General features: G+C 40.3%; 2 protein-coding genes across 3 annotated transcripts in view; both read right to left on the bottom strand.

Moving 5' to 3' along the window:
* mon2 (MON2 homolog, regulator of endosome-to-Golgi trafficking) overlaps positions 1 to 9,514 on the bottom strand; it is a 35,706-nt gene extending 26,192 nt beyond the window's left edge. For both annotated transcript variants that reach the window (XM_070830860.1, XM_070830859.1), the window contains exons 1-3: positions 9,041 to 9,514; positions 1,678 to 1,741; positions 349 to 476 (exon numbers count right to left, since the gene is read on the bottom strand). In XM_070830860.1, coding sequence (XP_070686961.1) covers positions 349 to 476; positions 1,678 to 1,741; positions 9,041 to 9,148 — 300 coding nt within the window. In that variant the 5' untranslated portion in view covers positions 9,149 to 9,514. The remainder of the gene's footprint in view (positions 1 to 348; positions 477 to 1,677; positions 1,742 to 9,040) is intronic.
* Positions 9,515 to 13,305: 3,791 nt separating this feature from the next.
* Positions 13,306 to 22,313, bottom strand: slc6a13 (solute carrier family 6 member 13). The gene is made up of 14 exons (XM_070830861.1): positions 22,100 to 22,313; positions 21,694 to 21,828; positions 20,371 to 20,511; positions 19,512 to 19,593; positions 19,086 to 19,218; positions 18,769 to 18,903; positions 16,833 to 16,936; positions 16,483 to 16,607; positions 16,119 to 16,231; positions 15,805 to 15,942; positions 15,248 to 15,350; positions 14,710 to 14,810; positions 14,222 to 14,392; positions 13,306 to 13,481 (listed from the first exon to the last, which is right to left on the bottom strand). Exons 1-14 carry the CDS (start codon positions 22,296 to 22,298, stop codon positions 13,317 to 13,319), a joined length of 1,845 nt encoding a protein of 614 aa, XP_070686962.1. The 5' UTR covers positions 22,299 to 22,313; the 3' UTR covers positions 13,306 to 13,316.
* Positions 22,314 to 27,303: the final 4,990 nt, after the last annotated feature.

Here is a 27,303-nt window from a genome sequence, read left to right on the forward strand (position 1 = left end):
ACTATTTGATGCTGTGTCTTTCTGCAGTTTTATGCATTTATACTCAAATTCAGAAGTGACCCGAACAAGTCAAGACAAGATAAAAAACTATGCTAGACAAATAGTATTGTGAGACGAGACATGCCAACATATTTCTATTTTGTATTTCTATTTAATATTTTACCAGCCTAGAATTCATTAAGCAAAACATGGAGCTACAAAGTCCACAAAGTGCGGTTGATGTCTCTAGTTATAGTGCTATCATGTGCTAATCTCCATTTCTTCACACACATCTCTGAACAGAAGCCGTAGCGCGCTGAATGAATATGTCAGCATTATGAATATCAGCCTAGCTCTCATGGTCCTCACCTCAGACACCACCTCATGGGACATGAGTCTCTGGATGGCAGCCAGACACAGCTGGGTGATCTTTGGCTCTTTGGTGCCACAGCCCATCAGAAAAGGCTGCACGACCTCTGAGCTGTTCTCCTTCAGAGCTGCAGGAAAAGGACAGAGATAAAGCTAAGTGGCTTTAAATTTAGGGGGGAACAGTACAAAGACGCGGTCATCAGATGTCCTTCAATGATTTATAACGCCTTGAAATGAGTAGAAAATATAAAACTTCCCTTGGACACAGCATTTAAAAATCCAAATAAAGCTTGTAAATATGAGTCCTTTTATGTATTGAACGCAACAGCAGCAGGGGGGAACAAATACCAAGTCACAGATTCAATGGTCAAAACTACTGAATAAAACAAGAGAAGGAAAACATTCTGTGGAGCCTTAAATGAGCGTCTGAGGAAGCTCCAGACGGCTAAATTATTAATCCAAGGTTGAATTATGAAAAACCTTTTTAAAACATCAATCTAATTTCTTTTAACTCTCAAAGTTTGAGGATGTGTTTGTGCTGAGTTTTTAATCATGGGATTTTAAATGGTTATTGACGAACGTGCAAAAATATGAGATGAATGTGTGGCCTTGATGCGTTTGTGCCGTCTAATCATAACAGTGAACCGGCGCTTTGCATCCAGCTACCTGTATCATTCCACCGTCATTAGCTCGGGTTTGGTTTCTTTGATGATGATGGTCGCTGTTCTCTCTTTTTTTGTAACGCCTCATTACGCTGCGGTGGCAACTAACAAATCCATTCTGGAAACGAAGATGAATGAACTCTTCTGCAATGAGCTGCCGCACCGTTTACAGTTCACAGAGGGGCAGTCAGAGTCGGACGGACAGTCAACAGTGGAACAATTTCGACTATGTGTCAACTCTGCATACTTTCTCTTCAAGTGTTAATCCACATTTGAAAGTGCTGTGTAGTAAATTCAGAACATGCAGATGTTTATTATGCACAAAGCTGAGGGATGAGCAGTAATATAATGTATATGCCGGTCTTCTTTATCGTACAGTGCGCTGGGTGAGCAATATGACTGCAACATGTTTTTTTTAGAGGAATCAAAGGCTTTTAGATTGTGCTTGTACTTTTTCATTCATACTGTATGGGACAGCGCACATTAATCAACATTTACTATATTAATACTATCAAAAATAATCAAATTCAATTGAAATAACTCAAATATATGCAATATTTTGTGGAAGAAATCATCATTTTCAAATCAATCAAGAGTCAATCTGACAAAGGGATAGGAAGTTCTCTCAGTTGTGGTCGACCACTACCGGTCTCACAGTGCAACTCACCTGCCAGTATCTCTGTATTCCTGGCTGCGATGGTCTTAATCTTCACAATGCCAGACTCTGCAGCCTGGGGGTTAGAAAGATAGAGGAGACATTTACATTCAGTGTAATGTATGTCAAACGGTGCTGAGGGTGCAGCAGCACTCTGCTATCGGTGGTAGACACAACATCTTGTAATGGTGGCCACAGGGGAGAAACAGTAAGGCCTGGCTGCGGAGAGAGACGGGAGGAGTGCTGGTGAATCTGTTAAAAACGGGCTTCGACTTAAGGAGGATGTGCTAGTAGAGCGTGATTTCCCCAGTGAGGCGTCTGGCAGGGGTGAGATGGTAAGATATGAAAAAGGGGAAGGAGGAATGTCAAAGTAGACAAGAGAAACAGAAATGCTGAGCGTTTACCAGTCATAACAGAGACTGTCCTTATCTTTCGACAACAACCGCAAGCCTCCAAAAGCCTGTCAGGATGTTCTCACCTTCAGTCAAAGCTGTGCTCCTCCTCTCCCTCGCACTCTTCCCCATCACTACTCTCTCTCTCTCACTCTTTTAATCTTACTCTTCCTTCACCAAATCATCTTCTAAGCTACAATGTGCAAATGTGTACCTTGACACAAAAACTGTACCGTAAGTCTGCAGATTGACAGACCATAATTACATTACTCGTCTCCTTTATCAGTCATCTCATTGAGCGCCTGTCTTTTGGTCACCAGCATCTGAAAAGCCCAGACATGGTAAGGAAGAAGCACCTGGTGATCAAAGGCAGGCTGCGCGGTCATACATTTAGCTCTTCTGGTTTTTTCGAGCAATGTTTTTTAATCACTGTTGTTGATGCAACTTCTTTAGGGAAAATGGAGCATTTATAGCATTTAATCCATCTATTATTGTCTTTTGGAAAACAACTCGCACATTGCAGCGTTTAATCACGTCTGCCATGTCAACGGATCAAACATCAGTGACAGCAGCAACATCCTCAACTGAGCAAACAGCCAATGCACCTACATTACTTTAATGCATTTTTCATACAGCCACTACCGCGATCTGACTACATCCCGAGCATGCATATGATAGAGCTTCACAAACCATCATGTCCGCAGCCAGAAAAATAAAGTATCAGAATCAGAATCAGAATCAGAATTACTTTAATAATCCCCAGGGGGAAATTGCTTTTTGTTACACACAGCTCCAAAAGAATAAGAATAAGAATACACTTCAAACACAAGTAAAATATAAATATATAAAAGCATGAATAAAAAAAAGATGTATTAAAAATTATTATTACAAATTATTACACAGAGGTAAATTACTGCACCAGGTGAGTCCAGAGTCTTATAATAATAATAATAATAATAACAATAATACCACTACTAATAAAAATATATAACAACATGCACAATCATAGTAAGGCGCTGTACTAAATAATACCAATAATACTACTACCACTACTACTACTACCAGCAATAATATACAACAACATGTACACACAGAGCGAGGAGCTGAATCATATAATAATAATAATGATAATAATAATAATAATAGTAATGACCATATATATATATATATATATATATATATATATATAGTATGAGCCCAAGTTTAGAAAAAATTTATTTAGTCTATTATTTAGTCTAACATGATGAAAAATACCTTTTAGATGAGTAATGATAAGCAACTTATACTACTTTGGATTAGACAACCTTGATGAGGACAAATAATACAACTGCCGTTTACATTGGAGTGAATGAGATATCTGGCCAACAACATGATTGTATCACTTTAACGTGTCATTTGAACAGCCACAAGGTCGAGCTATTGTGGAAGTCAACAACTCATAACCTGCTGAACAGTCGGTTACCAAGCAACCTCTGGTTAGAGGGCTGGGCTGTTAATGCAAACTCTGAACTGGCCTGTTACCATGCAGATCCTTAAAAAAGTTAATCTTCAAAAAATGTTAGTCTCCCACTTCTCCTTTGTTCCTCAAACAGAGCCGGAGGTCTTTACAGGGCAACGAGGAAAACACAGAGCTTTTTTAGTCCCAAATAATTACCACTGCTCTGCGGCTGCTCTTGATATTCCCACAGGCTGAGACCATAATATACTGCAGCTATGAAGGATAACTGAAAAGACGTGCAGAGTCTGGGGTAGTGATGAGGTTTTTAAAGAAATAAACGACTGAAACTATATTTCCAGCTTTATGATAGAAGCCCAGACAATGTTTCCTCTGGTTTTACATTGGTCATATAAATTTAGACCTAAGTTACAGCTGTGGTCCGATGAGATAGGGCTGCAACAACTAGTCGGTCAACAGAAAATCCAGTAATTGTTATTAATCGATCGTTAAAGTCATTAATCAACGGAAAAAATCTATTTGCCGTTTTCTTGCCAGCATCTGAAAATAAGACAATTTGCTCATCATCAAGATCATATCAAGATGAGTTGTGCTGGTTTTCAGCCAGCCTGTGATGCTCTATCAGTGCCTATATACCACAACAAAACCTAACTGCACACTGTGCATCAGCTGTCAATCTGGTCAACTGAAATGAGTCACCCCGAAAATCTGCAGGCTACAGCTAAAGGGCGGTGAGGAAGGCCAGGTTTTCGCCAATCGCCAAGTTATACAATAAATAGTGTTCTTCAAATACTTCTGGTGAGAGGTTTCTTATCAAAAGGTCTGGCTTTGCTAAAGTGGCAATGCCAGGAGACCACACTGACAGAACAATAAAATTAAATTATCGACATATTTGGGCACCAGGATGTGTTTAAATGACAATAGAGGCTGTTCGGGAGGTGATTTAACAAGATAATATCCTCTCTGATTTGCTCAGGCTGATAATGATAAGACACACAGGTGCATCTTGACAAATTGTTTTGAATAGTCTCATCTGTCCAATGCACAACTCTTCAGAAAGATGTTTCCTTCCACTATTGTAGAATCTGTGAGTCAGTCTAACAGAACCAATAAGCCAATAAAAGCTTCTAATTACAATCATAGTATTTGGGTTTCCTTTGTTCGGCCTCGAGTGGAACCACGTGTTCGATCTTGAAACCAATGACAACAAAGCCCTGCATGTAAAAAAAAAAAGAAAACAATAAGGTAACATTTTTGTGCACAAAACCTTGTTCACGTGGTGGAAAATCTCTTTCCTTATACTGGCCTACTTCTTCATGGAGCTCAGAGTTAAATGAAAACAGTGAAACATCTCTTTCTCCATGCAAACACATTTTATTTCCACCTACTCCCTCATGGAAAGTGCTGTTCAAGCTCTATGTTGCACATCGTAGACGTTACTTCTCTCTAAAAACTGTCAGCATTATGTAGACACTTCCATGTGACGGGAAATACCACCAGTCTGATGATGTCATTGTGACAGAGAGCAGAGAGTCCGTCTCTGCCCAGTTAATGGAATATCTTATGATCTCTAACCACTTCATAGTTTTGTCTATATTATAGAGTGGTGAGGGGTCCACACATTATTAATGTGCTGGACAGTAAACTTTGAAAACGTTTAACCAAGATAGAATTATTTAGCCACTGGGATGTTGTCAGGACCTCATAGTTGCTGTAGATTTTTCTAGCTTAAAATAATTTAATAGCTGTTCTATGTTTGCCAGTGCTGGGTATCAGACCTCAACACTTTCCCAGTATTAACCAAAATGTGACCGTATACTCAGTTATCAAAAGTATCGAAAGTTGGGGTCACATTCTCAGTCAGCTTCTTAGATTTGTTTACTCACAGTTTGATTTGATATTTCTTTATCTAGATCATAACTTTGCGATTTTTAACATATTTTACTTTGGCAAATAGGGCTGCCGGTGTTAAGAGGACAATAAATGAGGATACCAATTTGCTGAAAAAGTATTGTTTCGGTATTTGGTACCGAAATGATACCCTAAACACATTTCTATGCCAAGTTTAAAAAAGGGCCTCGCGATGGATTTTAGTGCGTTTGAGAAAAGTGACATGTTTACAGTTAATCTAGTCTTACGTTTATCTTTTAATCTCACCAAGTAATGACAGAAAGTATATTATTCATTTTCCATGCTAATATTTTAGATTAGTCAGTAAAACCACCCAGTAGAGAGGGACATTAAATGCTGCTTTCTGCTCTCCAAACAGTGTCAGAATCAGGCCGTACTGTGAAACGCTCAGTTCTTCTCAAGAGCCTTTTTTGTGTTCCTCAAAACAGAACTGACCCATGTCTGAGTGCCAGCTCATTTCGGTGAAAAACAACATTAGTGAAGCTCATCACAGATTGACTTCCTTAGAAACATGCTGTGAGAGTCTCTAAACTCAGCGTTTTTTTTTTTTTTTGGGGGGGCCTGGCTTTGCAGTAGCATATTATGAAAAAGGCTTATTCAGTCAGAGCTTCAGTATTATAGCATCAGTTCACCAAATCCTCACTTCATGTTGCTCGTTATTTTGTGTCTGAACAGCCGTCATGATCCGTCTAGCAAATGAGTTGTGCTAAGCGAGCCATACAAAGGTGGCCCACAGCGCTTTCATTAATTCTGCAGGTTTTCCCAAGACAAACAGTCACATTTTACTGTGAGCTCCACGCAGTTGACAGCACCTGACTCATCCACAGAGAGAGCAGAGGGCTGGCTGTTTCTTTTCACCTAGGCAAAAGCAATCAGAGCACAACAAACAGCAAAGCCCTGGTGGTTTCACTGACTGCTACTCAATGAAGGAGAGGTTCTGCATGTGAAGCTATGATGCAGAAAAATCAATGGCACTCTTCTTGGCTCCTCTTAACCCAGAGAAACCGCTGGCTATGGTGCAATGTCACTGTGGGGGATGAATTGGGAAATGGGGGGAGGAACTGGAATGTAGACTGACTGGGAAATGAGAACAGGGCTTCTTCATTCTTTTTCTTGCCATAAGGATAAAATGCTTTGTTATTGAGCTTTGATAATCTACTTACAAACATGGTAGTAATTGATTTAAAATGTCTCAGCGGCTGAAAATGTAACTCAAAAGAGAATCGTCCATGAGAAATATAGGAGCTGTGTTGAATTCACTGAAAATCTTTGAAATAAATCACATTTGAATTGACAGAGTGAGGACTACATTTGTGTGCAGTTACAGGCACGCAAATAATTAGAATTCACATCTACGGCCACCAGTGCTGAGCTTGTTTGCAGCACAGTAACACCCCAGCAAATATAACAATGAAGGCTCAAATTGGAAGAGGCTGTTTCAGTCACAACACTATCAACCAGAGCATGAGAGAGCTCAGGTTGTGGGGAACATCAAAGTGGCTCTGTGCGCTGCTGTGATCCCTGAGGGAAGAGATACCGGTAAGGACCAGGAAACATGGGTGATGATAAATCAATATTGAAGGAGATGCTTCATGAGGCCCTTAGGCAAGGGCCAGGGAGCAGCCTGAGATGTGAGACCAGATGTAAGCTTTTATTGGTCTTGCATGACTGCCACACTGCTCATTTTGAAGTATCACTGGAGTCGACGGACTGAATCAGTCTGCAGTGGCCGAAACACAAAAGAACTGGAAGCACTTGCTGAAGTATTTTTCCTTGTCATTGTAATGTCGTCTTTAACCAAGATGAGAGTTGAGGGAAAACAAACTAAGCCACTGTAGCCTGATATGTATCGCCCCATTGAGCCGGCTGATGAATATTTCCAAGGCCTCAAAAGCACCACGTACAGTGCAGCATTTCATCTAATGCCCTGTGTGACCACTGTTACGTATGCAAGCAAACAGGGAGCCTGCTATACCTGGGAATTACAGAGAATTAAGATAAAGAGGCTCTGACTGAGATGGTGTCAACTGAATCTTGAGCTAACACTTTCTGCTCCTTGAGTGCATGTCAGTGACAAGTAAATGACAAAATAGCATCTATGTGTCAACACAGTTAGGAAATGTAGCGCCGTCAAACTGTGACAGACAGTGAAGGAAGGCTGCGTTTATTCAATATCATATGTCGCCAGCTTTATAATCTATGTTTCACTTTCTGTCATGAATTTAAGGTTCAAAAGCTATATATATGTACATATATACATTCCCGCTGTAAGTAACTCTGACCCAGCCCTGTGGATTGCTGAAAACTGAGCGCATAATAAAGAAAGTCGTGTCACTTGGGGCAAAGTAGAGCCATAAAAGCTGGCTCGACTGTTGTCTTCTACATGGGAATCTAACAATACACGCACACTGTAAAAGGCCCTGACATCACTCCACCTTATACTATACTACTTGTTCTCAAACAGAGCCATGATGTCACCAACACAGCTACACAACCAAGCCAGTCAGCAGAAGCAGACAGAAAATCTGAGGGAAAAAAAAATGAACACCACACTTGTATGGAATTGCTCTTGACTGTGCCAATGTCAGTGCTGCAAAGGTTAAAAACAACTTGCAATGTGAGATCAGAGACAGACCAACAGGGCTCTTCTCCGACAAATGAACATAGCTCACAAGAGCATTTCTCTTTAGTGGTATCTATGTAGCCGTGATCATAGCTGTGGAGGTTCTGAGACACCCAGAGATGGGTGTCTCAGAACCTCCACATTTATTTTGGATAATCCACAAACCTTATGGCACACAAGCATAAAAATATGTGTGTGTTATTTTAACAAAAGATCATACACGGGGGGCATATTTTCAATTAGTGATCACAACATGAGGAATAAAACTATTAGGAAACAATAATTTCCAATCTATTTCCATCCAAAAGGAGGCATTGCAATAGTAAAAATGAACCACATTAAAGACGATTTCAAATTCAGCATTGATGATTGGTTCACCCAAATCAGAGAAAAAACATGTTCTAACTTACCTCTGGTATTATAGCCACAAAACTTTTAATTAGCACAGGTTAAACTGGATATGTAGCTGCCACTGGATGAGAAAAATTTGTTTTTTTTTGTGATTTGTGAGAACTGCCCCTTATAATCTCTGTCCACACTGTGACACTGATGGCTGATGTCTCTAAATTAACATGCCAGTCACAGCATGTAGTCAGCTAGGTGTGCGCTATTATGTAAATACAAACTTGGGTCAGCTGGGTTCATTTGGCTAGCCCCCCCCACCCCACTGCATGCATGCTTTACATCAGCCATATTAGCTAAAACGATGTGACACTGGCCATTTTAAACACCCGTATATGCCTTTAATTAAACGCCTGGTTGGCAGGAAGGCCCAGCAGGTGACACAACTTTTAATTTAGCCGTACAGCGTGAGGACAAGTCAGTGTCCACATCCCTCCAGACAGTGGAGGCCCTGTGGTCGGTGGGGAAACGGGCTCAAAGGAGCAATTAACCAAAAACACTTATTAGTACGAAAATAAAATCAGATTCACAAATAAGACAACCTGCTGAATACCGGGGTAACAGCTCGGTGAAGCTAACTAGCCGGCTAACCTCTTTGACTGGGGGGAATTTCTTCTTGCACTCCATAGACAGAGACCGCAGGTCCGTCTGCATGTTCTCCAGCAATTTCTTCACCGCTTCGGGACTGCTGGTCGACATCTTTGACGGCGTCTTCGACAGAAATCTGAAAAAACTTCAAGCTATGAGGAATGCGGGAGCGCAGTCGCCCCCCACCCATTCACGGCGGGGCTGTAATCCGTCGCTACTTTACTCGGCTCCCTCGGAAAAGAAAATAAAAACGCCGCGGTCCATTGACACAGTATCCCACTTCTCTGCTTTGGGCGCCCGTCCGCAGGAGAGCAGCGATGACACCGGCATATGTTCCTCTTCTTCACGGCCCGTTGACATTAGCTTCCCGAAGTGGCATCGCTCCGCTTAATGTGTGTTTCTTAAGCCTGCTCTCTAATCGAATATATTTGCCAAATTCAGCTGTCTGCCATCAACGGCCGTCAGCTCCACTTTCCTTCCCACAATGCTTCGGTGGACAGTGACACGTCACTCGGACTTCCGTAAACAGTGACCGATTCAGAATAATGGCTACAGCGACCCCTGCTGGAGAAGGCTGGTACGACAAGCCACGTCTTCTGCACAGTCACACGTCGACAATCACCACCTAAAGGCCAGGAGAGAAGCTGCACCAGCAGATGTAGGCACAGCTGATTATTAAAATTATTCTATTGTATGAATTATACAGTGTTGGAATGTTACTTACTGGAGTATTTAGAATTTCTGCTTCTTTATACTTCCAGTCTACTACACTTAAGAGGAAAATATCGTGCATTTTCCTCCACTGCATTAATCTGACAGCTGTTTTCACTTGTTTTTGGGGATGATTGAGATTTTGCATTCGAAACAAGCAGGTCAAATAAGCTCCAACTCAACCAGCAATGCCATTAATAATGCTACTTAAATGTTTCTTCATCGGTATATTAATCTAATAATAAACAATCTAGTAACATATTGTTGTTCTACATAATAATGAGTAGTTTTGGATTCATTTTGAACATACTTGTTGATCGTAGAAGTAAGCTACTTCTGAACTTTTACAAAACATAGAATGCTTACTTTTTGCATTAGTATTTTGACATTTGTTATTGCCGATTTTACTTAAGTAGATGACCTGAATCCTTCCACCACCACTCAATTTTATGACCAATAATTAAAACTCAACATTATTTTGTACATACTAGCTTCTAGAGAATATTAAATAATGAAAACATAATTTAGATGGCGGCTTCTCGGATTTATGAAATATCTCAATTTGCAAATCAGTTAGTTGCCAGTTCATTACACTTAAAGGTGTGTATTATATGATGATGTAAGATGTCATGTTACACTCAAGGGATGAGATCCATTAAGGTAAGGTTGTATTAGTCAGGATGGATATTGTTTGCGAGACTGAAAAATGATATGCGCAGACATGATAAACAGGAGCACCCACTCCCTGAGGCTGCACAGTGACAACCAGAAGGAGCCCTCCACCCGGCTCTTTGTTTTTCGGGCTGCCGGAGTTCTTTGCTTTCTTGCTGAAGAAACAGCTCGTGTCCTCAGGGACCAACTTCCACACCTCCTTAAATCCTTTTGAATTGTGATGAAAGGGGAAGCATCAAACAGCTCTGACAGTAGCAACAAGAGAGTAGCAAAGCATTTCATACCATATATGTGAAGTACAAATACTTTCAGATTAGTTGGCCTCCTTAAATCCTTAAATGTTGCAAAAAATGTTATTAGAGCATATGTAGTTGTTCTACTTAAGGGTTTTAAATCCCAACAATATCTTTAAATCAAATCAAGCACATTTTCTTGATTTTTAATTTTTTCATTGTAGTATTTATATTAGAAAACTGTCAATGCAACAGTTGTGACTGGTATTATCATCAATTATTGATGCTCAGTAGCTCAGAGTGCACTTCAACCAGAACTTTAGAATTGTGGTAATAACACTTCACTAAATGTCAGTCTGAGCCATAAACTTCACTTCCTTACCACATTCTGAATCGTGTCACAACATTAAAAGAGAAAACCCAAAGCCATTCCTAATATTTCTGGAGATTTTTCCGACGTTATGAAATGACAGCTTAAAGCTGATTTGTGTTAGTCATAACATTTCCCCTTCTTCGCTGAATATAAATACCTTATTTTACAAGCCTTTTTTTTTTGTGTCTAGGTAAATATTTGTCTGACTTTATCCGAGAATCCTGCTGGTGTGAAACAACATCCAAAAAAGCCTACTGGTTTTGAAGGTGTGCATGAAAGTACAGCATATGGATTTTTAATTAAAAAGAAAAATGCAATATGCATTCCGCAGACAGGAATAGATGTGAAACTGACACTCAAGTGACACTAGTTTGAGGCCCTTTGGCAAGAAAGTTTGTTTGTAAATGGTATGATGAACGTACTATTTCAACAATTATATCTATAGGATTCATACAATCACACTGACCTCTATGAAACTGCTTTGCAAATGTTTTAAAGCTTCATAGTAGTTGGCATTTTGAGAGTTAACATAGTGTTAACACGGATATAGATGAATAAAGGCTATGTTAGAACTCTTACAAGTTGAGAGCAAAATTTAATGATAACTTCCAATAAAAAAGTAATGCAGTAAATCCTTTACCGTTTCATCAAGTCTTGAGATAAACTACATTGTAGTGCCTATTTTACATTGTGTTACACATATTTTTACCATGAACCCTGATACTATTTTTCAAATTCAGTTATGAAGCATTCATTACATTAGGTTGGCAATGCTTAACACTTATATCTTCAAACGCCATATCTTCAAATACTTATTTTCTAAGATAAGTAAGGCTCTTAAAACAATAGATTACAAAGTGCCATATAACTATAAAGTGTTTATCAATTACTTTACTTTGTTGAACATGCTGCAAATTAGTCATCTGCTGCTTTTAATACAAACTTGTGTAAAACAAAGAAGAAACATTTTATTACAGACACCATAGTATCCCTAAATTGCAGGTCATACTCTGATTCCCTGATAGAAATTGGGATATTATAAATGAAGACTGCAAGATTATTCATGTGTTGAATAATCAATTGTTTGTCCCACAAAATTTAAAGATGTTTTTTCAATAGAAATGCATGTTCCAGATGAAGGTATATTTTATTCAGTCATACAAAATTTAGCTTATAAAAGTTATATATGTAAAAGTGTCCCCTATCAGAAATCAATAATCATATATTCATTCCAACATCCAAAGAAACACAGGCTGAAGTTCATCATTATACAGCAGAAACAAGAGATGATGAGACAAGAGAGATGCTTGTTTTGGAATGAAACCCTTTGACCAGCCTGCCCTCTCCGTGTTATCTAAGTGGCACAACTGTCTCCTTCGGGCACTTTACATTTTAATTTCATACAATTCAATGCATTAGAGATAAGGCAAAACTGACTAAATTATAATCACATCAATACTCAAAAAAAGCAATGTCTTTATGCAACATATTCATGCATCTCATGCGAAGAAATAAAAATACATGGCATAAATGAACATAGTAACATTAACTGTAAAAAAAAAAAAAGAAAAGCTTAATTGAGTTGAGTCGTGGTCAGTTCATCTAAATTTTTAGTATACTTTTGTGGAATTTTCTTTATTAGAAAATTTTAGATCCTGAGACGATAACTCTCTACCATACAGTAAAAACAGAGCCGTCAGCATGATGGGACTGATGGATGGAATACACAGTGCGGTTGCATGCATTACAGGCGTGCATTCAAACCCACATAGCTTTCACTGAAGTGACCTTTTTTGATGTGTGCACTCATGTGACACCTCTTGTTCGCAGCTGATGTTAGAACCAGTAATGTAACTGGAATGTCATGTCAGACTAACTGAACATTAGAGATGTCCATAACAGAAAATAATGCTTCCTTAGAAAGCAGACAAGATCAAATGTAATTTCTTAGCCACTGTGTAACAACAATGGCAACATTTTTATTTCAAATGTGCACGTGACTGCCACTGGAGAGTAAGATGGTAATCAACTCTCCAAAAAAGGATGTAACTCTTTCAGTAAGATTGCTGATGCCATCATACTGTGTACTGAAGGCAGCATACAAAGGATGAAGCTCCAGCAGCAGATCAGCAGTTACAGTTCAGGTGACTCTCGACGTCTGTGCCGCGCCTCTTTCGCCACCTTGTGTGGTGAGGTATTGCAGAGAGAGTTGGGATGGGGCCAGACAGAGTGTCAAAGCTGAAGAGTGACCTTTGACCCCTTTGAGGCTCTGATTACAACTCTCAAGTCTCTAGCAATGAGACTCCTTTTCGTCAACAGGGAAGTAGCCCTCCTTAGTGGGAGGAGATTTCTGATGGAGGCTGTCGCCGTCTGCTGCGAAGATGGCCAGCAGCTTCTCCTGCTCCTGCTTTGTCTTCGGTAACTCAGTGGAAGGAGTGGTCAAGAGAGCAAGGCGCTGTGAACGAAAACATTGATTGATTGGTGGAAGACTTGTTATATTTCATTGATAACCACCAAACCATAACTACTAGATAAGAAGAACGCAACTTGCAAATTCTTAATTCTGATTTTTTCATCACTTGAGGCAGTGCAACTTGCTGTAAACACAATATTGACATATTACGAACTTAAAGTTATTATGAGGTTTATGTTCGCAAATAGTTGCCTATTTGCACATTGAGCAGCTACAGAACAACTAAATCATTCATTTGGAATCATGTTTTTGGCTTCAAGGTGAATGCAACTCCAATATGAACCCTACTTCTAGCTCTGTTTTGGTCTCCACCAGCTCCTGAGAGAAATATCTGTCTCTTTAGTTGCTAAATGCTTCACTATTCTCAGCTAGTTGCCAACATTGTTTGCCTGCCATTTGGTGCTGAGCAGGTAGTGTACAATGGGCATATCAGAGCCTTGAAAACTTAATGCTTAATGAAATCGCAATCAATGAGACTGAGAGAGTGACAATCAGCTGAACAACGCTTAGACACTCAAAGGTAGAGCAGAGGGCAACCGCAGAGTTAGGTGATAATTCTCTGTGGGTTTGTCTCTGAGAGTGACCCCTTAAACAATCATGTAATCCACCGAGAGCAGCTGTGACATGATTCTTTCATGAACGCTCTCTTTTCTCCGTTCCTTTTTCTAAAGTGACCGTTACTCATTTGCACCTAAAAAGGCCAGCTTTTCGGTAAAACGTACCTCTCTCAGGGTTCCAGGGGTGTAATACAGTTTCACTGCTATCCATAAAGGGATACACAGCATGGAGGACAGAGCCAGGATCCAGCCAATGCCATTGCCCCACCATGGATATACATATTCATTGTTGTACTTCAGAGGTGAGTACTTGATCAAGGCGAAAGCAAAGGTTCCCTGATAACAGAAACATATTTCATAGTTTAGTATGGGTGGATGTTGACTGGATACTACATACCTGATGAAATGAAATACTGGTAAATATTTCAAGTAAATAGCTGACAATAATCTTCAATCTTAACCTTAATCAGTATCTAGGTTTTTAAGATATATATAGAAAAATACTTGTGTTGCCATTTGTGGTAGTTTGCAAATTGAATGTGTTGTATCTGTTGTATTCGATGTATGATATGTGTTTTCAGTGTTGGCCAGCAGAGGCTGCTCTTCTGTCAGGAGAGTAGAGCATGCACATTGAAAATGAATGTAAAACCCACAAAGCATGTTGCAGGGGTGAAGAAAAGCCAGCAGTATTTGATGACAGGGCTGGGGCGATACCCGATCATGTCCTCTATGTTGTCATAGAAACGGTCAGCACCTGTGATCAGGGCGAGATGAGGGAAACGCAGTGGAAGCACACATGAATATCTGACAGTCATCTGTGTCAATATTCACTGTCTGACCAGCGGACATGTAAACATAAAAACATGACATTAATAATACTTAATACTTACAATAATCATAAGATATGCTGTGACATGGTTTATTACTGTATTGTGATTTTTACTAATTTAACTAATCATCTTATCATTGGTTTTATTCTCTAAATAACACCAACAGAGTGAAATAACACTCCCTCAGCCTGATGCCTCCCAATCAGTGGATCAGAGAAAAAAACAGAGCATTCATTTTCATTGATTGGCTGAACGTAGAGGGCAGTGTGGACAAGGATGAATGGTGCTTTGTGAGAATAAAGCCTTAGTCTTTTGATTATGGCCGCTACGCATTCCCAAACAGCCTGGCTAACACACTCACCATAGATCCAAGCAATGCAAACAGTCTCAAAAATAGCCACAAAGAGGAGGCACATCCCACTGGCTGCATAGTAGTCAAAGAGCTGGAAAACGTACATGCCTCCCTGCGGAGACAGAAATGTTTGCAAAGTGTCACACAGGCGATATTATGTTAAAAAGATAGACAACAAACAGATGAAGAAACAATTGGGTGGGGATAAGGGGATTTGGGGAGAATCTGCTGTGGTGTGAGGACTGAAAGGCTCTAATAAGAAGCTGTAGTAGGTAGAAATATGTAGTTTCACTTTAAAATTAATTTGGTAGATTGTGATCAACCTGCTTAAAATCTCAAAAACAAGGACATCTTCATTTAGGCATGAAACACAAGCAAGCCTTCAACGAGCCACCATTAATTCAGCTCTCTATATTATTTCATCATGATAATCATGCCTGACTAACTGAACGTGGGGCATCTTTGAAAAATAGAAAATAGAAACTAGGGGCGTGCAGTCACCTTCTTTTATATGAAAAAATGATATGCTTATTCTGTAAAGACATTATGAAGTGACTGAGACCAACCTCTGTCAGCATGATGAGCCCCATGAGGAAGGACACCACAGCCACTGCCAAGATGAAGAGCTCCCTGCGGTTTTTACGCCGGAAGGTGGAGGGATACATGTCCACCATGGCTGTCACCAGGCTCTCCACACACACAAACTGATCAAGAGAGAAACAAGCAAGTATGAGATATTCACATATATGAGTTTATGCCTGTATGTCTCGTGCACTTTTGCTTAACAAAGAATCTGTGGTGCTTTATTAGAACTATTTTTGAAACTATAGTATTGAAGCTCTCTGTTTGTGTGTGTCTTTGAGGTGCATGTGTGTCTCACTTGACTGTCCAGTCCCAGAAAGACGATCATAATGAAGAAGCAGCAGGCCCATAGAGGGGAGAAAGGCATCATGGACACAGCTCGAGGATAGGCTATGAAGGCCAAACCTGGACCTAAGTTAGACAGATTTTAAAAGTCATTTGTCAAAAACACCATTATGGGCCATTCTTGTTGGTATCATATCATAATATTGCATCCAACTACCCTGACTCAAATCCTAAACCTTTCAAAATAATTCAACCAAAGTAAAACAGCAGAATTAGAAGGTCTTTGGAACAGGTCTCAGATTGTCTCCTTGAGGGTAATCTACCTAACACAGTGAGTACAGTGACATTTATTTACGAATAGTAAAAGAAGAACCAACCGGATTCAGCCACTTCTGAGATGGGCACGTTCTGCTCGTAGGACATAAATCCCAGAATGGAGAAGATGGCAAAACCAGCAACAAAACTGGTACCGCTGTTCAGGAAACACAGGGACAGGCAATCCCTGGAAACAGCACAGAGAGAGTGGCATATAATGATTAGGAGCTGCATTTGTTAACGGGTTGAGAACGGTAACTCGCATTATCTGGACAAGAAATCTGATACTCCACATATAAAGATAAAATATAGACTATAATGGTGGCGCATGGTCAAAGAAGTTCAATTTTGCTGACTTTTGAGACGGAATAGTGAGATGTAGTGTTGTACAGTTGATCATAATTCACCTCACCTGTAGCAGTTGTTGTTGTATTTGTTGTAGCTTCCTAGGGCGGTGAGGCAACCCAGGCAGATGGCATAGGAGAAGAAAATCTGAGTTCCAGCATCCATCCATACCTTAGGACGGAAAAGAAACAAGATTATCAAACGGTAGAAATATTTTTGGCATTTTCTGCTTTATGAGATAGTGGCAGGAAACGGGACAGAGAAAGGACGACATATAGCAAAGGGCACGGGACTAAGAATTAATGGTACTCACTCTACTAGGTGGGCTATTGGGGCATCCCAAAATAACAACAATCTAACAGACAGACAGAGGCTCAAAGAACTACACAGTCACTGAACCCATACACAAAAAAAAGGACTGCGTTTGCTTTTTCATCATTGCTTAGGAAAATATATTCTGCTGGAGTGTGTGAAGTGTTAGGGACTGCTCTCCACCACAGCAACACCAGAGTCACAGAAAAATGACTTTTCAACTTCATTATAAGCATGATTATCACACAGCACCCCCCTGTATCCTTCGTATTGAAAGTCAATTTGAATCTCTTTCTAAAATCTCCCAATGCATCAAATCCCTAAACGCCTTACTGTGAAACTCACCCGCTCAACTTCACCATCGCCCACCCAGCAAAGACTATTATTCATCCCAGTCACTCCGAGGCATGAAGTGCAGCACTTTTCTACCCTCTCACACCACTCACTCACACTTCAAAATTCTAATTAGGTTCCTCTCTATGCTTACAATTCTGGTAAAGTGCTCCCGGGGCACTGGGGCATGTTTTAGATAGCTGGCAGCCAGCACTGAAGATCAGACTGACTGGGGGTCCAACAAACAACACAAGCTCAGGATACAACACTGCACAAAAGCAGGTATTCCCAAGGCAGCAACTATACCAGCCTAGCTTGTCTTGGCCTGCACACACGGGGCTTAGATTCATCCCCAGAGCCCTGAGAGGGATTGAAGAGGGCCCCTATTTTAGGTTTTCACACTTGTTGCAATCTAACGGCAAGGAAAGTAAAGTCCCACTCAGCACCACCATTCCAAACCCACTCTCTGTCCTCCAGCAGTGAATAAGTCCTTGACATTCTGCTGGACACATTATTAAATGACACCGTGCCCTTGGGAAAAAAGGGGTTCATCATTTCTTGTTTGTTTAAACTGCACCCTGCATCCTTAACCCTGCAGTAACTGAGTTTTGGGCCACTTGGGGGCAGTGGAAGCAAGCTGTGAAAAGAACACTGACAAGTTTATCATTATTTAACTCAATATGGCAAACTTGCTAGCAAACTGTCGCCTATTTATGCATCCAGCAAAAACTGGCATAACTGAAAAGAGCCACGGCCCAAAACTGACACGATAATATCATCAAAAGAGTACAGTAAAGTTGCAGACTGGAACATGAAAACAGACAAACATCATATCCAAGTACTTTTAGTTGCCCAAACCGCACTTCAGCCAAAGGGGAAGCAGATCAGAAACACTCACAATGACTAGTAATGAAGAGACCGGTTCTTTAAAGTAACCTGGTTTGTTTTGTTCATCTGCCACTAGTGAAACAACTCATGCATGACTCTTTTGATTCACTACCAACTCCGTGTTCTTAAAAACACACCAGAGATAGTATGGGTGAATATGACCATAGTGTAGATGTGCGTTATTACTCTGTTGGGCTGGATATCCCGAGGCTCGGAGAGCGCAGACCTCCACCAAAATCAATAGTCCAGACTCAGTTTTAGAATTTGGCTCATATTATTGCTTATTTGTAAGTCAGATCCAGTTCTGTTTCAAAATGACACCAAAAATACGGCAAAATGGCACCTCTTTGATGACATCATTGTCTTTTTTTTGTATTATTTTGTTTAGTTTTTTTTCACTTGTATGAGGCATACATACATACAGGCATACATATGTGTACAACTAAAATTCAAGTGATTTTCCAGCCTACCTGTGGGTCAGACAGCCGTCCCAGGTCCGGGTAGAGGTAGAAGTGGATTCCCCTGGAGGCTCCTGGAAGGGTGACCCCTCTGATCAGCAGGATCAGCAGCATAGCATAAGGGAATGTGGCTGTGAAGTAAACGACCTGCAGGGAAACAGCAGCACCTCCTAATCAGACATACGCATTTCTAAAAGACTTATGACAATGCATCCCTTTCAGAATCCTTCACCAAAGTGTGAAACAGTCAATGTTTACAATCTGTGACAATGTTTTAAAGCGTAAAAAAGGCGTTTGTCCGTCTGTCATGAATGGAGCAGGAGTTTCACCTTGCCGGTAGACTTGACGCCCTTCCAGATGCAGAAGTAGCAGATGACCCATGCAACGGCCAGACAGATAACGAGGTCCCAGTTCAGAGAACCAATGTGATGAATACCTGAGGAAATTCTCAGCACTCTGTGCCTGGGACAGACACAAAGAAAAAATGGACAAACTCTAGAAATGTTTTATCTTGTTTTAGAATTCATTTTATACCACACACAGTGTATTTGAGCTCACAACTTTTCCGATGTAGTATTTGGCCTATGCTCACAAGAGTTATAAAGATTCTAAGGATATAAGGCAGAGCAACAAAATGCCAGAATGAGAAGTAAAAGTTGCATCCGGTTGAAAAATGTGGTATAATGTAAATTACTTGGTGAACTTGTTGGCACCCGAGGCCATTTGAGGACATGGCCAAACAAAAAGGCACTTACTCCCAGAACTCAATGACAGGAGAGGTGGTGTTCTCATGGTGATTGATGGAGCTATTCCCCCTCTGAAATGCCATACAGGAATCTTGAATGAATGAAAGACAAAAAGACATTCAATCCTGTGAAGAAATCCAAGCTTTATTTGAGGTTTCCAAGTTACACACAGACAAGTGAAACAATGCCACCACTGAGACAGAGGAGTGAAATGGTGCAGAAACATTCACTCCTTTAAGAAAAAAATAAAACTATGAATTAATGAAATGATGAAGGGGAACACCAGAAAAGACAAACTAAACAGCTACTTTTGCAACATTATCTTATATAGAAAACAACACGAAAAGTCAACAGTTATTCTAACATAACAGATGGTACAATATTTACCATGTACAACATCTTAATTTGGGGCATTAGCATGCTAATATATACTAATTAACTCTAAACACAAAGTACAGCTGGAGCTAATGGAAATGTCACTAGTTTTTTTAGGCATTTGGTCATAAACCAAAGTACTGAACAAATCTACATTTTGGCCTGTTGATGGTGCTAAATAAAAAAATCAGCTGATCACCAAAGTTATTCCATTTCATCCTGATAAATAAATGTATGGAAATAGATAGGAAAATAAATGAAAAAAATGTTACAGCTATTCGTTAGTTTTTCAATGTTTTTTGAGACATTTCACTAAAAATTTAGTGTTAAGTTCTTGAGATATAAGAGTCTGGCCAATGCAGATAAAATGTTCAGACCGCCATAAGCATGGTAAGATGGAAACCTGGCAACACCTGATTGATGATTGTACACATAGTATATATGTCTAGCAGAAGCATATCTTTTGCTTTCAGCATTGTGTCCTGTGTCTCACCTGTGTTCCAGGTGTTGTTGCAGGAGGCCCAGGGCAGATCCCAGGTGAAGGAGTGGGACAGGAAGAAGATGGCCCAGGCTAACACCACGATGTAGTAGATGTTAAGAAGACCAACAATCACCTGGGTAGCATAACCCACTCCTGGAAAAAACAACAAGTTTATGACTGAACAGTAAGATGCTGCACTTGTGATCACACAGTGTGTTTTAAAAGGAGGTTGGGATGGGAATTGTGACAAAATAGAAACTCTGAACTATGGCTTCTGTCCGCACAGTGTGTGCAGTGGGGTCGTCTTAGCTTACTGAAATTTTCACACAGTGTCTCTCAGTTCCCCCTACAGTCCCCTGGAGCACCAGGGCTTTGTGACCTAATGCATGTGTCCTGTACATGTAACATGTGATTTAGTTTCACAGATTTAATTGAGCGATGCATCTTGCATTGAGGAACTTGTGCTGCAGGTAACGTTTGCTCGCACGATGCCTCAGTGAGTGAGCTTCCTGTTGTTTGCTTACAGTGTTGTGTTCAACAGCAATCTGAGAACAACACGATTAGATTTAGATTTGCAATATACTTGTAGCTTTGTATGAACGAAATCACTGTAGTTTATTTCAGTGACTCACAGAAATGATTTTGAATCACTAACAGATGACAGATCTGACAGATCTATTCACTATAGACACAGAGGCATAATTCAACTATGGAAAAGCACATCTTTGCAGTATTTGATTAAACCCATCCTGCCCTTTCAAATGACTGCATCACAGTGGAGTACATTAAATGGAGGGTAAATTATAGTAGATGCAATTTTTAGGTTAACCTCCTCCAGGTTCCATTATTATATGATTGACTGACTTGACTCTTCACCAGCTGTCCTCCTGTACGGTTTATGATTAGAACTGATTAAATGGAAGTGGAAATGGAGTTGGTTGCTTGTGAACTGTTACAATTGCATGTATCACCATCCCACACACACACAGACACACACACACACACACACACACACACACACACACACACACACACACACACACATATGTGTGCTGTATGTACACAAATGCTTATAGTGTGCACTAAAATGATGAATGCACAAACCCATCTGAAATTCATCTTTCATCTAACACTGTTGTACAAACATAGCTGTTATCACTGTGATGATTAGATAATTGCATAATTCTAGACACCATGAAACACAATATGTAAGCATAATGAAAATGTCAAATAAACAGATCTTGGGAGAGTATGGCACTGAAGCTTCTAGGATGTTTTTTAAGCATCATTAAAACTTCCATTAAATGATCTTTCTTGAGAAAATAGGTAGATTACCTTCAAACAATGGGCAGATTTTCCTCCAGCAGGTGATGCCACCCTCACTGGTGTACTGACCCAGAGCCGTCTCCAAGAAGAAGACGGGGATCCCACAGGCAAACAAGAAGATGAGGTAGGGGATGAAAAAGGCACCTGCATCAGCACACACATTAAATTATCAGCTCACTCAGATAACTCAAGTAATGAGACTGGTGCAAAATTATGGAATTAGTTTCTAGGTGTTGTGGTGCGGTCAGTACTTAAAGGAAAAAGAGGCTACTGCACCTACTGATTACATATCTCTACAGATCAAAACATGCTTGAACCAAGTGCCTATTCCTTGTGATAGTCCTGCCATGATAATGACTAACCGCAGAAACTTGTCAGAGAGAGCAAACCAGAGATAAAGAATCCAAGCACTCACCTCCTCCATTCTTATAACAAAGGTAGGGGAAACGCCAGACATTCCCCAGGCCAATAATTTCTCCAGCCACTGACAGAATAAACTCAATCTTGTTGCCCCACTGACCCCTGTCTGTCATCTTCTCCTCCTCCGTACTGGGCACGATGTCCAGCGGCCTGCTGTGCCCATTGGAGGGTTCCACCTTGGACATGTTCTCCATGTCATCTCTGCACCCTGTGAGTGAGACAGGAAAGGTCGGAGGAGAAAAGGAATGGGGCAAAAGACATAGATATAGCAGGATGACAATGGTCCAAAGGTCATAGTAGGGCAGATTGCAGTTAGAGTTAAAGAATTAAAGAGACTTTTGTACAGCTCATGTGTGTGTTTCTACTTTTGTTATTTGCTTTTCTTGTTTATCATTCATGAGATTCTTCTGCACATTCTTCTTCTTCCTATATGCAGTTTTGGCATGAAGTTTACTGGTAATAAAATGTGAAAAATAAGATTAAATGTGTCAAGTGCTATGTAATAAATGGGGTCTTTTTGAAGATTGAAAAAAAAACAGGAGGGAAAGGAAGGAGTTTCAGGACCTTGGCTAGTTCTCGTAGAGAATTCCCACTGTGCATGTGGCGTGTCAAATATGCCTGTTTATGTTTACATGAGCCATAATGTATGCCACTTTTCCTGTGTTAGATGAGTAGGTAATGGCTTGATGTTATGTGACCGCATTAGCCCTCAGCCAGACCCTGTTTCGGGGGCCAGAGCTGCTGAAAGAATTTCTCTCTGTGGAGGAAACAGACAGCTCACTGACTGTGCTCACTCCTGTCAGGTTACATTAACAGGCCTCTCACCAGCCCTCTGTTACCCCTTTGCCTCTCTATAAAGCACATCATGGTCGCTTCTGCAAATTCAAACAAATTGGTCATCAGTCTGCAGGAGACATACTCAAACTAATTCAGTTATAAGAATACATGTCAACACCAAACCACCTTCCCTTCCTTTATGTTTTACACTTCCACACAAACAAACACATGAGTCTCACAGGACCAACAACGCTGCCATGTCTTTTGAGTTCAGTTCACAAAACAACACAGGATGGAAATCCCATTTAGTCAGAAACCGTGTGTGAGGCCAACTTTAGGAATGTGCTCCTACTGGCAAAGGGCAAGGTGCAGCACAAGTGTGACTCTGTGTGTGCTGTGTGCGTGGGGTTTGGGGGATGGACCCGTTTGGGTTGCCAAAATTTCCAGCACTGGAGTCAGATTGTGGTGTGAGGTAAAAATAGAGTGACTTGTTTTCTACAGGTACTTGGTGGGAATGAAGGCTTGGTGCAACTGGGAGAGGAGGAGGAGGGGGGGGGGAGGGGGAGCCCCTCTGCTCTGTTCTGGCAAATGAGAATCCTCACTGGCGTTGCAGCCAGATCACAGTTTACCTCAGTTTTTCACAGTTTCTTTGTGGGTTCTGTGAAGTTCCAACACACAAGCCAAATGCCTCACTTCAAACGATCCATTTAATAGGTGAGACTAAACATCATTATTTATAGTAGTCAGGCTGAAATAGCTTTTATACATAGATGCTTACAGACCATTAGAGGAGAGGCACACTGTGAGAAAATATGCCAAGATTGGGAATTACCTCATTGAGGCACAGTGAAGCTTTATCCCAGGAAACAGTGCCAACTTCACCTCTCGCTGAAAAGCTGTGGACTGACTGAGTGAGTGACTGACAGACTGACCTATTGAATGACTGACTGATTGACTGAATGTGTGGCTGACTATAGACAAAACCTATTTTGTCCTCATACAAAAATAGTGCTCCACCGATTTAGCGTCGCACGTATATATGAAACTGTAGAAAAAAGTATCAAGATTGATGCAGCAGAACAAGCAGTATCTTCATTTTTATTCCAAGTATTCTTCCCTGTCAACACCTGACACCTACATCACCCACAATGCAAATTGGCTGCCAATTCAAGTACTCTCCAAGATATAAAAAATAACTTTTGACGTGCAAAATCTGTGGATGTCAACATAACATCAAAATGAAGATGCTGAGCAACCTGCTTGCCTCTTGGCTAAACTCAAATGTAGATGACATTTGGGACATTGTTTTAAATGGTAACTTTGTGACTTTGTGACTTTCCAAACAGCTTGTTCCTAAATGACATAATGCCATTTTCTGTTTCTGTTTTAATTAATGCTTTATAAAAACAACAACAACAATGTATTGGTGCCTTGGGGGACCCCAGTCATAAGCACCTAATTCTGCCCATAGAGTTTTAATAGATGGAACTGTTTACTGTGTTCATGTTTACCATGGGTCCCATGGGTCCTAATTTAAAATATGCAGCAGATGCAGCAGACAGATTTCCCAAGACTGTTTTGGGAAGAAATAGTGAACAGTTTGCTATCATGGTTGTTTCTTACAGCTCATTCTTGGTTGGTCATTAGTTGGTCATCCTTGTATGCTAAATTGTTGGTAGTAAGAGGTTTAAAGGGATACAACAGTGATTTAGTATTGTACTCCTATTAAGATGGGGGACTTTTATGAAGATGGGGGACTGAAAAGAGAGTTTAAAAAAATGGTCAAGCTCAAAGCAGCAGAGTGGGTCAACGTCTAAATACGCAGGATCCTACATTTCCCATAATCCAACTCAAAATGAACAAAAAATGAACTTGTAAAGTAAATTGAGCTTCATATGTAAAATGCCCTTCAACACCACACTGAAAAGCAACACTCCACTGCTCCTCTGGTTTAAATTTTCATGTGCGTCGCACCCTTTGTATCCTGAAGGGCGTGGTCAGAAAAGTGCTTTGTTGCGTTTATAACTACAACCGACAGTCATGTCACAGTGCGCTTCTTCATCACTGCAGCGGGTTTTCAGTTACTGTTAAGTTAAGAGTTAAGTTGCTCTTTAAATTCCTTATTTGCAATACATGACTCAACCCTCAACTCAAGGCCTTTTTGTTAAAAGTCTGCCTGTTATCATGTCCATCCACACTTAGGTCATAAAATTAGATGGTTGAATGAATACCATCCACAGCTGATTAGTATTCATTACTTATTGACAGCGGGAATAAGTAGTAAACACAACTGACATAACATCCCACCTTTAGTTGATGTGGTTTTTCTAGCCCCTAATCAAATTTAATCCAATATTCATTCATTTTTAGCGCATTCTTTTGTTTTCAACCATGCACTGGTGGAAACCCCTGGCTCTTTAGCTTCTTAATGTTCCACTATGATCACCAGCCAGTCACTAACCTTGGCTGTTGTGGGCAGTAAAACCAAAGCAAAGAGTTGAAAGACTCTGCAGAGCTTCAGGTGATACTTGTCCTTGGTGACCCCTTTAACATACTAGCAATGAATGATTATTGATTTAAAATGATATCTTTTTCCTTTTGGAATTACTGTCTTTTATTTACATTTTACATGTATACCACTACTCAGCTAGCATGAGTCACACTAACTGAGATAAGTCCACCTAAGTCAACACTTTCAAGGTGAAAGTGACAAAACACCAAAGAGTGCACTGATAGATCAGTCAGCCATTAGTATAGTATGTAGTCATAATAACAATTTATAGGAACAAAAGCCTGAGGATGCCAGAGCCTGGATATCTCACAGACAAAAGGCAGTAATCTGGCTCCTCTTCTAATCTTGTCAGAGGTAAGAGTTACGTATCCCGTAGCTTGCTCCCACAGTGCGATAACTGTAGGCTAATACATAGTCGGTTGGTTACATAAGGTGGGGACCCAAGTACCATATGTCTAGCTGTACAACATAAAGATTTACACTTGCTGCATGTCACATTGAATACTAATTGAAATGTCTACAAGTGGTTGATGCACAAAATGAAATAAAAGCAATAGCATAAGCTATGAATGATTAGCAAACCCTTTATTTTAATCAACAATAATAAACCCCTTATATTAATCAATAATCAATATTTTGGTGGGTGTCACATGTTTGATATACAGATAGATCTTTTGCACGATATCCACGTTCCATGTGATAATGCTCTGCAGAAGCCCTTTTCTCTGGTAGATAACTCATCTCTAGATGATGCAAACTGAGCTACACATGCTCGTTAAGCTATTGACTGGGGGTGAATTACATTCCATGTCTTACATCAACAGCACATTTAGTCTCATTTCATCTGCTGTCTGATTACAGCATGGAACAGCATGGTTATCAGCATGGTGTGAACTGTGCTGAATTAAACTGTTTTGGTGTAAAAGCCAAGTTTTGATTCCTGTAAACACAGTCTTTGTACTTGGGCATGTCAGTAATGTTTCAGTATTGCAGGCCTTTAACAAGCAGGACACATTGCAGAGATGTCTCAAAGAATTTAAATGTGCCAGAGATCCACTGAAACAACAACTTTCAATCAGCATGGCTGCCAATAAATAAACAATCAAATAAAAATGTAAAATGTCTACGAATATGTTCATTATATCTCATAAATAGCATTAATTGCACTTGAATCTCAATCTCTGATCGGAAAGAAATGATCAATATTCAAAGGCACTCACCTTTCATGATGTTGCACAATGCTCCAAGCGGAGAGTGGGGCACCAAATACCTGTTGTCGTTTCAGGTTTCACTATATAACATTCATGGAGGGGCGGAGATTTGAGGATCTGAAAACTTTGGTCTAGTCCTCAGGGAAATTTTCCCTCTGAGTTGCCCCTCTCTGAAGACCCCACCACCAACACCACCACCACCCCCGCCCCTTTTATCCAATTCCATTCAGACACCCCCACACACTCACTCCCTACAGCACACTAGAGGTCTGTGCAGTCTCAGCGTGGTGGGCTGATTGCATAACCTTTTGACACACACATTCTCCCAGGGTCCTCTGTCCAGAGAGCAACCAGGAAGTATGAGGGAAAGACTGGTCAATCATGTGCAAATGTGTATGCATATGTATAATGATCTTAAATATTACTGAGGTTGGTTTGAAAAAGATTTAAACATGCAAACAGCCACAAACCCCGTAAATTTGAAGTGATTTGTGCATGAGATTCCCATTAAAGTCTCCAATAATTTCAGTGGTCTTTACTGACTGATTGTAATTAAAACATCACTCCTGCTTGATGAAGCCCCTGCTCCAAACACATTCTTAATTCAGCCCCCACCCCTCCAAAAAAAGAGCCTTTATTCCCTCAACTAGATTCCTTCCTCACAGACCAAGTAGCCCATTCAGAACATTTTCCCACCAC

The sequence above is a fragment of the Pempheris klunzingeri genome, chromosome 5 (genome assembly GCF_042242105.1).
Source record: "Pempheris klunzingeri isolate RE-2024b chromosome 5, fPemKlu1.hap1, whole genome shotgun sequence".
Taxonomy (NCBI): Eukaryota; Metazoa; Chordata; class Actinopteri; order Acropomatiformes; family Pempheridae; genus Pempheris; species Pempheris klunzingeri.

Coding starts and splice junctions, on each gene's coding strand:
- slc6a13 (XM_070830861.1), bottom strand. CDS start 22,298: ATGGAGAACATGTCCAAGGTGGAACCCTCCAATGGGCACAGCAGGCCG. Junction 21,829..22,099: donor TTGTTATAAGAATGGAGGAG/GTGAGTGCTTGG, acceptor GTGCTGATGCAG/GTGCCTTTTTCATCCCCTAC. Junction 19,219..19,511: donor CCTGTCATTGAGTTCTGGGA/GTAAGTGCCTTT, acceptor TGTCTGTCCCAG/GCACAGAGTGCTGAGAATTT.